We start from the raw sequence: 16,686 nt of genomic DNA on the forward strand, positions 1-16,686 counted from the left end.
GAATTAATTGCCTCTGGTTTTTTCCACAGAAGAGCGCTGACTTCACCCCACACACCCACTACCTTTTCACAGCTCTTCAGCCAATCACCTGGCAGAGAGCAACAAACTGCCAGGTGACACTTGTTACAACCCTCCCCTTCAAAGGGCATCGGCGACCCGACGATGAGCTGAAAAGAGAGCACACTTAAAATTTTGCTCATTTTATAATGGATTGTGGCAATTTAAATGGGTTTGAGTGCTGTCCAGCAGTCTTCCTCATTGACCTACGAGACCCTTGCGTCAAGCTGGCAACATCTTCCTCCCCAGGTTCTAGGTCCCCAGAACAATCCAAATGGGGCACCCCCACATGTGTGGGACTCAACGTCCCTTCCTCCAACACTGCAGAATCGCCTCCATCTCCCTGTTCTGTAAACATCTGTTCCACTTCATCAACCATACTGTTATTTGTGGCCAACATTCCGGTTAGATCATCCTGTTTTGACATTTGTAGGCCACTATCTTGGTCTCCATCCAATTCCCTGATTGGAATGTTTCTCAACTCAGTTCGATGTACTTGTCGAAGTGGACCAGTGTGCCCAGCAGGAGCGACTGAATATACTACGCCATGACCAGGAGGAGGTCGCACTACTTGAAAGGGCGTGGTATATTCAGTGGTGGTATGTTCTTGTTTGGCTTTTTCAGTGTTTTATTTGTTCGTGAGTAAATCGGTTTGGCTGAGATTAAAGTTATTAGATTAAATTAAATTTTATTATTCCCTCGGGAGGGTTCCTCCGGGGTTTTCACACAGCTGAATAAACGTCAAACAGAAAACTGATTAAACAGAAGAGTTTACGTCAGTGTCCGGTTATATTTTAGACAGCAAGGAGCAGACGGCAGAGTTTCACTCCACCGAGGGAGCTCGTGACGTACTACCCGGCTTTCTTTAGATTGAAGGCCGGGTCCTCAGGTGGAAGCAGCCTCTGAATTTGGACACCCCCGCTGTTTCCGGGCCGGCCAATAATAACGGTGACATTTAACGTATTTTATCCGATAAATAAACCCTGTAAAATATATTTATCCGCCCAAACAGCCCTTTTGAATGTCTCCCTAATTCTGAGGTCTCAAGGTTGGCAAGTATGGCCACAACACCTCACTTTTTTTGCCACATTTATTGCAAACCACGGCTCAGCTGTTTGTGGAGGTAAAATACATCCGCACAATTACGCTCAGCCATTGTTGTGAGTGCGCACGCCAAGGGGCTGCGAGACATTTATACAGCCGTATTTCGCACATGACTATGAAAGGCGGAAGAGGAAGTAGTTCCTTTGAATGTAGGCAATCCGAATGTTATAGTTTCTTTCCACTGTGTTCCTGTTAATGATAAACTACAAATTTACTCTAAATTACTAAAATATCGATATTTTAATGTGAGAATCGATTCTAGAACATAAATGATTGGTATCGGAGGAATCGATATTTCAGGATCGATCCGCACATCACTAATATTCAGTCCAGTATATAGAGAGACGAGACGATGAGGCTCAAGTTACAGCAGTGCAAGTAAACAAACAATAAATATAAGAAGAGTAAGAAAATAAATATACACTTTAGGACTCGGGGTAAAGGGATCAATAACAATTTAAAATTTACAGTTTGATGATTTAAAGTCTCACACACAACCCGTCGAAAGGGGAGGGGGGCCGGCGACCCGACGATGAGCTGAAAAGAGAGCACACTTAAAATTTTGCTCATTTTATAATGGATTGTGGCAATTTAAATGGGTTTGAGTGCTGTCCAGCAGTCTTCCTCATTGACCTACGAGACCCTTGCGTCAAGCTGGCAACATCTTCCTCCCCAGGTTCTAGGTCCCCAGAACAATCCAAATGGGGCACCCCCACATGTGTGGGACTCAACGTCCCTTCCTCCAACACTGCAGAATCGCCTCCATCTCCCTGTTCTGTAAACATCTGTTCCACTTCATCAACCATACTGTTATTTGTGGCCAACATTCCGGTTAGATCATCCTGTTTTGACATTTGTAGGCCACTATCTTGGTCTCCATCCAATTCCCTGATTGGAATGTTTCTCAACTCAGTTCGATGTACTTGTCGAAGTGGACCAGTGTGCCCAGCAGGAGCGACTGAATATACTACGCCATGACCAGGAGGAGGTCGCACTACTTGAAAGGGCGTGGTATATTCAGTGGTGGTATGTTCTTGTTTGGCTTTTTCAGTGTTTTATTTGTTCGTGAGTAAATCGGTTTGGCTGAGATTAAAGTTATTAGATTAAATTAAATTTTATTATTCCCTCGGGAGGGTTCCTCCGGGGTTTTCACACAGCTGAATAAACGTCAAACAGAAAACTGATTAAACAGAAGAGTTTACGTCAGTGTCCGGTTATATTTTAGACAGCAAGGAGCAGACGGCAGAGTTTCACTCCACCGAGGGAGCTCGTGACGTACTACCCGGCTTTCTTTAGATTGAAGGCCGGGTCCTCAGGTGGAAGCAGCCTCTGAATTTGGACACCCCCGCTGTTTCCGGGCCGGCCAATAATAACGGTGACATTTAACGTATTTTATCCGATAAATAAACCCTGTAAAATATATTTATCCGCCCAAACAGCCCTTTTGAATGTCTCCCTAATTCTGAGGTCTCAAGGTTGGCAAGTATGGCCACAACACCTCACTTTTTTTGCCACATTTATTGCAAACCACGGCTCAGCTGTTTGTGGAGGTAAAATACATCCGCACAATTACGCTCAGCCATTGTTGTGAGTGCGCACGCCAAGGGGCTGCGAGACATTTATACAGCCGTATTTCGCACATGACTATGAAAGGCGGAAGAGGAAGTAGTTCCTTTGAATGTAGGCAATCCGAATGTTATAGTTTCTTTCCACTGTGTTCCTGTTAATGATAAACTACAAATTTACTCTAAATTACTAAAATATCGATATTTTAATGTGAGAATCGATTCTAGAACATATATGATTGGTATCGGAGGAATCGATATTTCAGGATCGATCCGCACATCACTAATATTCAGTCCAGTATATAGAGAGACGAGACGATGAGGCTCAAGTTACAGCAGTGCAAGTAAACAAACAATAAATATAAGAAGAGTAAGAAAATAAATATACACTTTAGGACTCGGGGTAAAGGGATCAATAACAATTTAAAATTTACAGTTTGATGATTTAAAGTCTCACACACAACCCGTCGAAAGGGGAGGGGGGCCGGCTGCTTCCAAATAGAGCACATTTCATTCATAATGTTGTAAATCCAAGCCCATTATGTATTCATGATTTGAATCCTGGGTTGTGTGAAATCCCAGAAATAAACCCTAGAAAAGTGAATCTGTGAACTAAGGTGTAGGTGTGTTAGGTTATGTTGTGGTGATCCTCGAGTTGGGGGATTTGTGTTCATACTGCAGTGCAAAATGAAAACAAATGTAAGATGGACAAGAAAAGGTCAAAGCCATCAGGTGCTCAGTTTAGAAAAAATAGAAAAGAAGAGGAGGAGAAACGAGCAAAAGATGCAGGTAAGCAGATGTGTGATTGGATAATGGCAGGTCATCCTGAAACAATCAGAATCAGAATACTTTATTAATCCCTAAGGAAATAATGTGGATTACAGTTGCTCCAAAAAGAAATGGTAAAAATAGTAACAGTAACAGACTAAACTCCAAACAATACATCATGTTGTAGATTTTAATATTAATTAGTCATTGTCAATTGCTGATTTGTCCTGTTCTCATTGTATGATGAATTATGATGGCTGTTTGGTAGCTGTTTGCATACTATGCATACTCTCTCTCTCTTCATATGTGTGTGCGTGTTTCTCTGGCGAAATTCAGTATGGTTCCGACAACAGTTTTATGTTAATGTATAATCCTTAATATGTTTTATGTGTGTGTGTGGGGGGGGCGCCGGAGAGGGGGCACCGGAGGGAGTGTTCTCCCCGGGCGCCAAACAGGCTAGGACCGCCACTGCTCTAACTGAAGCACCAACAGTGACTTTTATAAGGTTTAGCACTTCTCTTTTTGTTTGTGCACAACACACTTTTGTCCTGCATCTGTACCACCTTAGCTCTGATGGAGTTATACCGTCCATTTGTCGACAGAGGTAAAATGTCTAATTTAGTCCACATTGGCCTCCCTCTGACGAGCTGGAAAGGGGACCCACCAGTTGTAGCATGGGAGGTAGCCCAATAGCTGTAATGTAGTTCCGCAACTACAGTTTTTCAGGGTCGCTGAGTAGCTTGTGCTGTCTGAATAGAGTCTTTCAGTACCCTGTTGAGGATGGTACACACTTGTCTTCATGTGATTAATGCAACGTTCAGTCAGAAAATAAGTAAAGGCAGTGGATGTGAACTGTGGACCATTAATGGTGGTAATGGTGCAGGGGTTTCCTTCACAGGCAAAAACAGAAGTAACGAATGCAAGCAGTTGCAGTTGTGGCATTTGGGGTGAATGCAACTTCAGGCCACTTACTAAAATAGTCAGTAACAAACCTGCAGTCATAGGTCCCATGTTCAAATGGACCAACAATGTCGACCACAACAAGTTTAAATGGACCTTCTGGAAACTTGATGAGTTGCAAGGAGCAGGTGAAACAGTAGCTGTTTTATAACAAGCCTGGCAGGACGTGCAGAATTGTGTGGACAGTTTCATCTATGTGTGGCCAACAGCGCAGTTCTCTAAGGCGTCGTTTAGTGCGAACTATGCTTTCATGTTCTTCTAGGCTCTTGACTTCGTGACTCTGCTGCCAGTTCATTTCGCAAGAGGAAGTAAGGTTTGACTTCATCTAGAAGGGACTTTTTCACTTTCGAAAGAATGGTCAGTCTCAGTTTTGTTAGTTTGGGGCAATCCTCACATTCTGCTTTAAAATCAAAAAGTGGAAGTGATGTTAAGAGAGGAGAGATTTCAGCTAGCTCTGTGATGAAATCCTGTTCAGCACCTTCAGCTATGTCAGTGGTGTGCAAGGGAACACGTGACAGGCTGTTTGCCATGATATTCTGGCTTCCAGGATGATACTCCATGTTGTACTGGAAAAACATCAGTCTAGTTGACCAATGTGCAATCCTCCTGCCAGCTCTGTTCATCTCTTTAGTACTTAGCAGAGTGGTGAGAGCTTGATGATCTGTTCTTAGGGTAAATCGGTGTCCCCATATCTACGTCTTTCATCTTTTAACTGCCCATACTCAGGCGAGGGCCTCTTGTTCTATTGTTGAATATTTCCTCTCAGCTGGAGACAGGGTGCGGGAACCAAAAGCAATGATGCGCTCCATCACGTTGGCAGCTTTGGGTTGTAGATTGCAAGTGCTGGGCTTTTCAGGAGCATTTCTTTCAGCTTATTTAAGCTTTCATTTGCTGCATCGGTCCATTTTAGTTTAGCTACGTTATTTGTTCAAAGTAGCTGTTGCAGTGGCTCTACTACTGTTGCATAGTTTGGTAGAAATTTGCTGAACCATGAAGTTAAGCCTGCACCTTTGGTGCAGAAGCTTCAGAGATGCCAGTCAGCTGGTCTGGGTGAGGGCACAAGCCCTCCTTTGAAATGACATGTCCCAGGAACAGAATATGTTTCTGCCCGAATGAACTTTTACTGGAATTGATCTGCAGACCAACATTGGTTAGACGCTGGAGAACAGCCTGTAGATGTTCATCGTGTTCTTCCTTGGAATGCCCGTACACTATAATGTCATCCAAGTAGTTCTGCACTCCTGGTAGATGTTTCAGAGCTGTGTGCATCATCTTCTCGAAGGCAGAAGGTGCTGAAGCAAGTCACTGCGACTGTCAGGGTGAAGATGCAGTTGATGATAAGCTCAGGTTAAACATTCTGGCTATAGTGTGTAGCACCAGCCAGTTTTGTGGACAAATCCTCCATAAGAGGAAGTGAATGACTGCCCATTATTTCACTTTTATTAGGGTTCTCGCAGATCCATACCAGGTCCTCCTTTTTTTGTATGTAAATTTCCCATCTATATTGTTGATCTTAAGTGCTTTAATCAGGTCAAGCTCCAACAAAGGGGTGGCCTTCCAAAATCTGATTCACATCCAACTCCCTGCATTGATGACATAGTTGAGCACCTTGGGAAGGCAAGATATCTAACAATAATAGACCTCTGCAAGGGTTATTGGCAGGTACCATTGACTGGGCACTCAAAAGAGCTGATTGCTTTCTGGACCCCGCAGGACTTGTTCCAGTTTACAGTCGTGCCTTTTGGACTGCATGGTGCCCCAGCAACGTTCCATACACTGATGGATCAGGTACTGTCTGACATATCTGATTTTGCTGCAGTTTACCTTGATGAAATAGTCATGCTATTCCTTTAAGTATTATCTTCTTGGATGGGAGTTCATATTGGAAACGGACCACAAGACTCGTCAATGGATAGAGAAGATGAAGGACACAACTGGAAGGATCACTAAGACGGAGGAGGAAGCAGGAATAAGTACAGTTTGTGTGTGTGTGTGTGTTTTTTACTGGGGTTACTGTAATATATGTTGTAATTGTAAACAACACAAAAATGCTATTTTCACTTCCTCGAACAAAGTTAACAGCGATTAACTACCTTTAAATAATTACCACATATTATCCCCCAATTAGTGGATAATATGTAAATTAAACCTCAACTTCACACATATGAGGAGGCAAGCAATACGTTAGCAAGAGGCGTTTTTCTGTTTGCATTTGTTCTAAAAGTTATTTTCAAACGCCCCTTCCCTGGTGAAAATATTGCTTTTTTGTCGCCTGCTGTAAGAGTGAAACTAAAATGCACACAGGCCAAAACTACGAGAACAGTTTGTAATCATCTACAGGCTGTCGAGAGCTTACTCCCATTTATAATAGTGGTGATCACATTCTTTGGTTTCTCAAGTACATTTAACACAATTCCCCAAGAACAGATGCAGGAAACCTTTGATACCACATGCTGTAACCCTCTATGATACAAAATATCTGCCAGTCCAAGAATCACATCAGTAACTAAACAGTAATTAGTTACTGATTACTTTTTTCAAGTAACTTTACCAACACTGGTTAGTACTAATGTAATTTCATATTTCTGTCAATTGCTGTAACAAAAGAAGTGCTAAATATGATATAAAGTATTTCCCATCTGTTTAATGTAATCAGGGATCTTTTAGAGTCTTTTATGAGATAATGAGTTCAAAACAGACACGGAGAGGTTAAATAAATAAAAACACCCACAAATGATATTATTCTGTTTTACAGTTTTAATAAATTTTGCTCATAGACTTGCTGACAAGAGCATTGGAAAGAAAAACAATATGTACATTTCAGCAGCTGGAATGTTACAAATCTTTACCTCTGGACACTTGTAGTGCTATTAATTACATAAAGTAATGTGCAGACTCTTAATAATCAGTCACACACTACAAATACAGTGCTTGATAATGCTTGTGGCTCAGAGTCCACGATGCCTTTTGGTGTGGGGATTTTGTGCTCTCGCGGGTCCCATGAGTAAATCAGAGTTTCCTTTTTGGGTCGACCAGTTCATTCAGAGCATCCAGGTTCTCCCCCTCTGGAGCTTCAGGCCATGCACTGTGGTCTGGAGACAAACACAAGAATTTAGCTCCTCATACTAAATCTAATATATACTGGGAAGACTACTGTGCAGTTGTGTTAGAGAGCTATACGTACTCGGTATCTCCCACATGGATGTATACAAACTTTGTCCCGCATCGACCTTCAACGTGGCTCCAGAAATGTAGGAAGCAGCAGAAGAGAGCAGGAAACACACTGCAGATGAGACCTGGGCAAAGACGGCAATTCAAAAATTGTTCAGTACAGTTGTGCTTTAACCTTTCTCCTTCTATTGTATGGCTTCACAACTTCTTTATATCCTAATGCTGTTTATGGAGCACTGTGAGACCTTTGGGGTCTGGGTTCTTTTTTCGTTTTTCAGAATTAGAATTACTCCGACTTATATGTTAAAGTCATTCTGTCTGTAACACATTTTAAGGAGACTTTTTTCTCTAACAAACCTCTTCGGGCACTCCCAGCCTCTTCGAAGGAGTGAATGGAACGGACATCTTGAAAAGATCTGGTCTATTACCTTTATAGTTCTCCATCGCTGTTTTGGAAAAGATTTTACCCTGCAGCCAAACAGAGAGATGAAAATCATGCACATCTTGAAAAACTGAAACAAAACTGATTATGTGCTGAGCTGTACGCACAGGTGCAACAGCGTTGATTCGGACCCCCGAGGCTGCCCACTCGATGGCGAGACTCTTAGTTAAGTTATCCACCGCTGCCCTCGCTGCTCCTGTGTGGCTGTCGAGGAGGAGGAGACACACCACGCAGCAGGCAAATTAATTATTTTTTTTTTAAACTGTGTGACTTTGCAGATTTGTGTGTGAATAATGAGGGAAACTGTTCTTACGCCGCGTCTGGGAAGCCGTTCCACATATTGGCGATGATGCTGACGATGGCGCCTCCGTGCTCCTTCATCCATGCTGTGTAGACTGGAGGGGAAAACAACAACGGTCACGCTGAGAGACCAAACCACAAACACCAAAGCCTGTGTTATCTGTGCCCGGCTCACCCTCCTTGCAGCAGTGGAAGGTTCCTGTCAGGTTGGTGTCTACCACAGCCTTCCAGCCCTTAGAGGACATGTCTTCTGCAGGGCTTCTGAACTGACCTCCTCCGTTGTTCACCAGAAAGTCTATACGGTCATATCGCTTCAGCACTGATGACACAAGAGCCTTCACCTTCAAATGACAGAAAGACAAAAAGAAAATCAGCCACTTACGCACTGAAACGAGCAGCAGATGCAGAGCTGCTCACCTCCTCCTCGCTGCGGATGTTACAGGGCACAGCAGTGACACTTGCAGGACTGGAGGGAGGGATTTTCTGTCTCATCTCCCGAGCTGCTGCCTCCAGCCTGTCTGCCTTTCTGCTGGAGATCACCACACTGCAGCCTGAAGACCAACAAGTGAGCCACGAAAAACAATTACAGCACTTTCCGAAATAAAGCTTCGAGTCAATTTACTGTGAAACAACACTGAAAGCCACCAGATGTTTGGTGTTTCCAGCTGTTAGCGAACACTCACAGCCACACTTTCACAGTGTCCCTGCGCGCACTTGACCGAGGGACTGGTGCGACTCTTACAGACTTGTTTGTATCTGTGTCGAAGTTCACTTGCTGTCACTCAGCTGCTCCTCACTTCAGACTCTTTGCGCTACAACAACTATTAGAACTCACTCACCCAGCTCCAGCAGCTCCGCAGAGATAGCTTTACCGATCCCGGTGCCTCCACCCGTCACTATTGCAACTTTATGGTTGAACAAGCCCGGTCGGAAAACACTGGAAGCCCCCATCCTTGTTGCGTGGTACCGCTGAGGAAGGCCGAGGGAGTCAGAATTTGTGATGCGGCATAAAGGAGCAAAGCAACTCAAATCGGCTCTCCGTGAACTCTACTGGTTCCAGTACTTCAGCCTGGATGTAATAGCACTGTTGACTACTGTGGTCCATGTTTTAGTAATGCTGACCGCAAAGTGTATGAAGCTGTGCTTCCGTAAAGTGAGACGAAAGTGGAAGCGTGAATAGGGACAGTTTTTTTACTGGAATTACTGTGATGTTGTAATTGTAACAAACACAAAAATGCTGACATTGACGATTTTCACTTCCTCGGACAAAGTTAACAGCGATTAACTACCTTTAAATAGTTAATTAACATTATCACTGCATTACCTGCCTGGTTAAAATCACCGAGCAATTAGTGGATAATATGTCAATCAAACCTCAACTTCACACATACAAGGAGGCAAACATTACGTCAGCAAGAGGCGTTTTTCTGTTTGCATTTGCTCTAACATTTATTTTCAAACGCCCCTTCCCTGTCGCCTGCTGTAAGAGCGAAACTAAAATGCACACAGGTCAAAACTGCGAGAACAGTTTGTAATCATCTACATGCTGTCGAGAGCTTACTCCCATTTATAATAATGGGGATCACATTCTTTGGTTTCTCACGTGCAATTTACACAATTCACCAAGAACAGATGCAGGAAACCTTTGATACCACATGCTGTAACCTTCTATAATACAACATATCTGCCAGGCAGAGAATCCCTTTCCACATATTATCATTATTAGTACTAATGTCATTTCATATTCCTGTCAACTGCTGTAACAAAAGAAGTGCTAAATATGATATTAAGTATTTCCCATCTGTTTAATATATAGTTAGACATCTTTTTAAGACTCTTTTATGAGATAATGAGTTCAAAACAGACGCGAAGAGGTTAAATAAAACAAATAAAAAATACAAGTGATATTGTTCTGTTTTACAGTTTTATTAAATTTTGTTCAAAGACTTACTGACAAGAGCATTGGAAAGAAAAACGATATGTACATTTCAGCAGCTGGAATGTTACAAATCTTTACCTCTGGACACTTGTAGTGCTATTAATTACATACAATTATGTGCAGATTCTCAATAATCAGTCACACACTACAAATACAGACTTTCTAACCAGGCCAGCACGGTGTGCTTAACAGTGTTTGTGGCTCAGAGTCCACAATGCTTTTTGGCGTGGGGATTTTTGTGCTCTCGCGCGTCCCATGAGTGAATCAGAGTTTGCTTTTTGGGTCGACCAGTTCATTCAGAGCATCCAGGTTCTCCCCCTCTGGAGCTTCAGGCCATGCACTGTGGTCTGGAGACAAACACGAGAATTTAGCTCCTCGTACTAAATCTACTGTGAAGACTACAGTGCAGTTGTGTTAGAGAGCTATGTCTGTGAAGGTTCTCAGTCATCCAGGTCATCGTAGTCAAAGGAGCTTGCAAAGAAAAGCGTCTGGACTTCTTTAAGTTACTTGAAGACGTTTCACCTCTCATCCGAGAAGCTTCTTCAGTTCTAAGGTCAAATGGTGGAGAGTCCCAGATATAAACCTAGTGGGAGTGACCCCCCACAGAGGGACAAAAGGACCCCCTGATGATCCTCTAATCGCCTGAGCCAAGGTGTGAAAATGGGTGTGGGTCCCAATCAGCCAGAATTTCGGGTGTGTTCATTGTCAACATTGTCATCCCCTATGTAGCCGGTGTATCAGAGAAACTCAGGAGAGTTTTCTCCAAGCATGACATCCCAGTGCATTTCAGACCCAGCAACACGCTCAGACAAAAACTGGTTCACCCGAAAGACAAAACTCCAAAACACAAACTTAACAATGTGGTGTATGCTGTACAGTGCAGCGAGGAATGCTCAGACCTCTACATTGGAGAGACCAAACAGCCACTTCACAAGCGCATGGCACAACATAGAAGAGCCACCTCCACAGGACAAGACTCAGCAGTCCATCTGCATCTTAAGGATAAAGGACACTCTTTCGAGGATGCCAGTGTTCACATAGAGGACAGAGAGGACAGATGGTTTGAAAGAGGAGTGAAAGAAGCCATCTATGTCCACTGTGAGCGACCATCTTTGAACAGAGGCGGGGGTTTACGACACCAACTCTCTGCCATCTATAATCCAGTTTTGAGATCCCTCCCCAGACGCCTTAACACCCACTCACATCCTGGGCCATCTGACCTCAGGAATTCGCATGATAAGGTGGGGCCAGATTTCACAATGAACACACCCGAAACTCTGGCTGATTGGGACCCACGCCCAGTTTCACACCTTGGCTCAGGCGATTAGAGGATCATCAGGGGGTCCTGTGTGGCTGTCGGGGAGGAGGAGACACACCACGCAGCAGGCAAATTAATTTTTTTTTTTTTTAAACTGTGTGACTTTGCAGATTTGTGTGTGAATAATGAGGGAAACTGTTCTTACGCCACGTCTGGGAAGCCGTTCCACCTGTTGGCGATGATGCTGACGATGGCGCCTCCGTGCTCCTTCATCCATGCTGTGTAGACTGGAGGGGAGAACAATGACAGTCACGCTGAGAGACCAAACCACAAACACCAAAGCCTGTGTTGTTTCTGGGCCCCGCTGAGGAAAACCGAGGGAGCGTAGCACCAACAGCGCCCTCTTCTGGATCTCTTCCGGTAGCTTTTTGCTTTATCTCTGTAACCTTTGAAAATACTGCAGACCAAATACCACTTTCCTTCACTTCCATTGCGGAAGCTGCCCCATCCACATCCCACCTCACTACTGTGCATTGTTATTATCCTTTTTTTATTTTTTTGCTCTCTTCTACAGTGTGTATTTTGTCTCTGTCCCCCTCCCCTCACCCCCACAATCAGTCTCAGCAGATGGCTGCGCCTCCCTGAGCCTGGTTCTGCCAGAGGTTGCTTCCTGTTAAAAGGGAGTTCTTCCTTCCCACTGTTGTCACATGCTTGCTCAGAGGGGGTCATCGGATTGCTGAGGATTTCTCTGTTATTCTCTCTGAAGTCCAGGGTCTTCATCCGAGCCCATCAGCACTGACTCAGAATCTGACATCTAAGATATAGAGGACCCAGACTATTGCCCCCCCCCCACTGAACAAGGCCAGTCAGATACAGAGGAGTCCTCTGATGAGTCTTCTGAGGAGGAAATGGATATTGAGTCTAACAGAATGAGCCCCTCTTACTGCTCTAGCCACAATATTCTGAATTAGTCGGCCAGGGCTTGCACCTGGGTTTAGTACTTTCTCCCCAGTAAATGCATGGAAGATGTTCATGTCTGATAATTTAATAGAAGAGGTGCTGACATGCACAAACATAGAGGCACAAAGAGTAGCCACAGACAGGGGAAAAGAGTGGAAAGATGTAATCAAACATCCTGGCGTTCATTTGATTGACCATTCTTGCAGGAAGTGAGAAGAACTGGGATGTACCAGTCGGTGTGTTTTTTGGGAGTCCTCTGCATAACCCATTTACAAGGCCACTATGTCAATTCAAAGATTTAAAGATATTTGCCCTCTCTTGCACATTGATGACAAGAGGACCAGAGCCTACCGACTGAAAACAAACCACATGGCAGCTTTCTGCTACATATAGGGCGTGTTCCTGGTTAACTGCAGGCAGAATTTCATCCTCAGTGATTGTGTTACAGTGGATGAACAACTTGTGCCTTTCAGAGGGAAGACCCAGCTTCTGCAGTATATGCAGAGCAAGCATACAAAAGTGATACAAAAACTGCAATTTCTTAAAATTAATGAAAAAATAAATAAAAATGTCACAAACATGTTTTATGAGGAATACCTGGAATATGAAAATATTACAACTCTTCGTTTTAAAGATTTTGAAGAATAACAACCGAGTTTATAGCAAAATGCATTGTTTCTATTTGGGGTCATTTTTGACCCCACTCGTGGAAGAGTGTAGGTATTGGTAGGTTGTGCATCCAAAGGTTAAATACCTTTTCTTATGATTGGACACATCTGTATTTAAAGTTCAAGACTTAACAAGCTAATTTTGTTGTGTACCCAATTCTTTGCACAGCAGGTTTTTACATTAAATTTCATACAAGTAAATACTGCTTCACTAAAAATCTTTTTCTGGAAAACACAGCAGTACTCAGATATTCCTAGAAAATAAAAGACATACCACTGTCATCTTTTTTGGTGAAAACAGAGTGAATTATTATGATGCTGAGAGGGGTTACCAAATGTTTTCGTGTGAGTGTAAATGCTATTTAATTCATTTAAATAAATGTTTCTGAGCTCCATGGAACAGGTTGGATCAGTGTTAGATTTTAGTTTTTTCCCCTTCCAGCCCAAAAAGGTTAGATTATTTTGGTTTATATTTACTGTTCATCATCTTATCAACAAATTTGTGTATATTTTCAACCTAACCATTTGATTCATTAAAACTATTTTTTTCCATTTTTCTCACCAAAGTGGTCCTAATGCATGTCCCACAGCGATGGAGCAGTCAGCAATGTTGACTTGTTGCAATAAAGCTTAAACCAGTTTGGCTGGGCTCTTTCTGCGTGGAGTTCACAGGTTGCATGTTTTCTCTCACAGCACCAAGACATACAAGGTTAACTGATATCATTCTAAAGCAATTGTACAAGGATGGATAAATTGACATCCTGCCTAGTAATCAAAGGTGTACGGGTGTAACACATGTATTTGCAGCTGTTACAGATAGATTAGTTATAATTTCACATCAATGTTTCCTTTAACTTTGCAGAGATATTCCCACGTGATGCTTCACTGAAACCAAAATGTTACCCATAGATCTCAAAGACCCCCTGTGGTTTCTCATTTTACCCCCCACCCAAAAAGACCTGCTGTTTCAGAGGGTTTAGAGATAACCTGAACTCCACCGAAGTATCCTCAATGAAGGGCTACTGAAGAGTCTTCTTGCAGGTTACAACCCTCGCACTTTCTATTTTACAGCTGCACAGTAAACAAACGTACAAAGACACAAACTCCGCTCCAGACTGTTTTATTTTTGGATGTTGAGGACATGTCCAGCTCGGTTAAATGATAGAAAACAAAGTCCCAAATCCACCAGCTATCATGGTCGCTGGTTTACTGGTCCTTCAACTCCTTCAGCCTCCTGATAGCGGACTTGACTGTGACAGCAGATGTTGTGCTGCAAGAGAAGTTGGGGGGGGTGCAAAGACAATTATTAGCTTCTACAAACACAACATTCTCAATGTTTTTGAAGGACGGACACGTTGCTCTGTAGTGAGAACCACTTTGGTTTTTGTGAACTCGCCAAGACCAAGAACATTCACTTTTCTTTGAAGCCTTTTAGCATCAACGGAGAAACAAGCATTTCCACTTAAGTTATTGGTTTGTTACTTATTAGACTGAATGCAGTGTTGCTGTAATTCATTTTTATTTTTTAAACTTGCTGCTATCTATCCAGCCTCTGCCTTTCCTACCTGCTGGTTTCTCTCCAGGTTACTACTGTGCCAGTTCTTGATATTAGTAAGCTCCTTCTCTAGAGAAAACCTTGGCCAACAGCCTGATGCACTCAAGCACAAAATTCTTGGACTCAAGTTGTTAACAAGTCTTCCTCCTGCTATCTGGAATCTAAGGAAACCATGTGGAGAACTGGTTCATGTGCCACAGTCGAGCAAAACACCTACCATCACCAGCAGCAGGCCAAGATACGTAGAGCTGGAGTATCAGAAGCTCACCGGAGAGGGAGCTGGTTATATAGCTACATCACATTTGTCATGCACCATATAAATGCAAACTGCATGTAAGAAAGTGTGTGCACAGCACAAAGCTGGACACATACCCTTTAAATGATCACTCAGGCTGAGTAGATTGAATTTCAAAGTTTAATTAGGTCTCTAAGATGACTGGATACTTTTTTCAAAGTAATGTAGTGAGTGATATGAATGTTCACTGAGTCAACTCTGGCTTATTTATTTTAGATGGACACAATTATTTACACCTGATGACCATTAAAGGCTTTAACACATCACACAGGTGTTCTGAGTGTGGAGGGGCACAATCAATGCAGGTGGAGGGTGAGCAGAAAACAAACAAAGAATCCTGCTTTCGCCGTGGGCACACTGTCACCCAAGTTAGAAAAACTTAATGATGAGAAGAAAAAAAAAAAAGACAAACAGCTGAGGGAATTTTTGAACCCCTTTTCTAATCATAACTTCAGCGTCTGCAGCAGTCGAATGACAGAATTAGACCAAAGAGGGAAAGTAACCTACTTGTAAGTCCAGGCACCTCCAGCCACTGTCTTTCTACAGGACCCACAGTGCCAGATTCCAACAGCCCTCCTCTTCATCTTGGTCTGTAAATACAAATTTGCATAGTGAGAACACAAAAGTGGAAACTCAACTTATCTGGACACATCCTTGAGCAAAACAATTATGTAATGTAAGCAGCGTAGTCTGCAGAAAGCATTTCTAACACTGACCAGGTCTTTGCTACTGTACATTATGTGGGTGGTCTCCACTGTTGTCCTTACCTTTCCGCAGAAAGAGCAGGTGTACTTAGCATGCTGGGAGATTTCAATTTTCTTCACCATCTTCCTCAGCGACGCGCCATAACGCGTGCCATATTTACCAACGATCCCCACCTTCTTGGTGCGCTTGGCCTGTGGATAACATGAACACACAGTGAGAAAATACAGTAACCATGGGATTTTGTGGTTTAAAACTACAAGCAAATGGCTTCAGCATTCTGCCGTTACTACTACAGGAAGAAGTGTCGGGAGAAGCGCCCAGGGTGGCCCCAGAAAGCGAAAAAAAAAAACTACTTCTGACTATAATCCTGCAAAATCTGAGCAACAAGGGTGAAGAAGCTGCTGTGACCATTAGCCAGCCAACATAAGCTTCCTTTCAGCAGGTTAGCCAAAATGCTAACTAAAGTCAACTGAGCAGTTCTCGTTTAACTGTATCAAACGACCACTTTTTGGTGGGGCATTACACATTTCAGTTCGGACTTATTTAATTGTGGACGCTCAAAAGACCGGGACTTAAGGAGCTAGTGTCACTAGCCTGCCCGGTACTTGGAGCTCACACAGTTTAGCAATGGTGGCCGCCATTTCTGTCTCAATGGAGAATGAAAACATCGTTTTTACTGCTGATCCAATCCCAAAACGGACATAAATGAAGGCTAGGTATGGCAAAAAAGGTCAACACGAAACCTCCTAATAAGCGATTATATCATTTATAGCAGTGAAACTGTAAGATTGACAAGGATTAGGGTCGGAACAAGCTCTGCTCACCATCGTTTCAGTGGGAGACGTAGGTCCAAAGAGGGATTGCTTAACGCGCAGGCGCGATTTACTCAGTCCGTTCACGCTGCATTCTGGGACTTTGAGTTTTCGTAAAACGCAGACA

The 16,686-nt window shown here is 43.1% G+C and overlaps 2 protein-coding genes across 3 annotated transcripts; both read right to left on the minus strand.

Annotated features, from left to right (window-relative positions):
- Positions 1-7,193: 7,193 nt before the first annotated feature.
- LOC309694387 (peroxisomal trans-2-enoyl-CoA reductase-like) lies at positions 7,194-9,541 on the minus strand. 2 transcript variants are annotated; one of them, XM_082514455.1, is made up of 8 exons: positions 9,207-9,541; positions 8,785-8,918; positions 8,543-8,708; positions 8,381-8,462; positions 8,175-8,271; positions 7,983-8,093; positions 7,639-7,750; positions 7,194-7,546 (listed from the first exon to the last, which is right to left on the minus strand). In XM_082514455.1, exons 1-8 carry the CDS (start codon positions 9,316-9,318, stop codon positions 7,464-7,466), a joined length of 897 nt encoding a protein of 298 aa, XP_082370581.1. In that variant the 5' UTR covers positions 9,319-9,541; the 3' UTR covers positions 7,194-7,463. The 2 variants fall into 2 exon arrangements, with proteins under 2 accessions (XP_082370581.1, XP_082370582.1); XM_082514456.1 differs by having other exon boundaries at positions 9,051-9,324.
- Positions 9,542-14,296: 4,755 nt separating this feature from the next.
- On the minus strand, positions 14,297-16,678 carry rpl37a (ribosomal protein L37a). Its single transcript, XM_082512613.1, has 4 exons — positions 16,572-16,678; positions 15,810-15,938; positions 15,550-15,632; positions 14,297-14,462 (listed from the first exon to the last, which is right to left on the minus strand). The coding sequence occupies exons 1-4, from the start codon at positions 16,572-16,574 to the stop codon at positions 14,399-14,401; spliced, it is 279 nt and encodes a 92-aa protein (XP_082368739.1). The 5' UTR covers positions 16,575-16,678; the 3' UTR covers positions 14,297-14,398.
- Positions 16,679-16,686: the final 8 nt, after the last annotated feature.

The sequence above is a fragment of the Aulonocara stuartgranti genome (genome assembly GCF_965226115.1).
Source record: "Aulonocara stuartgranti genome assembly, chromosome: 18".
Lineage (NCBI taxonomy): Eukaryota > Metazoa > Chordata > Actinopteri > Cichliformes > Cichlidae > Aulonocara > Aulonocara stuartgranti.

Bases quoted from the DNA above. Each gene is read 5' to 3' on its own strand.
- LOC309694387 (XM_082514455.1), bottom strand. From the start codon at position 9,318: ATGGGGGCTTCCAGTGTTTTCCGACCGGGCTTGTTCAACCATAAAGTT. The intron at 8,094-8,174 runs GTGCGTACAGCT...GTTTGGCTGCAG, and splicing joins GAATCAACGCTGTTGCACCT to GGTAAAATCTTTTCCAAAAC. The intron at 7,751-7,982 runs GTTTGTTAGAGA...GTCTTTGCCCAG, and splicing joins GGCTGGGAGTGCCCGAAGAG to GTCTCATCTGCAGTGTGTTT.
- rpl37a (XM_082512613.1), bottom strand. The intron at 15,633-15,809 runs GTAAGGACAACA...TTGTATTTACAG, and splicing joins CCTGCTCTTTCTGCGGAAAG to ACCAAGATGAAGAGGAGGGC. The intron at 14,463-15,549 runs GTAGGTTACTTT...CTTCTCTTGCAG, and splicing joins GGAGGTGCCTGGACTTACAA to CACAACATCTGCTGTCACAG.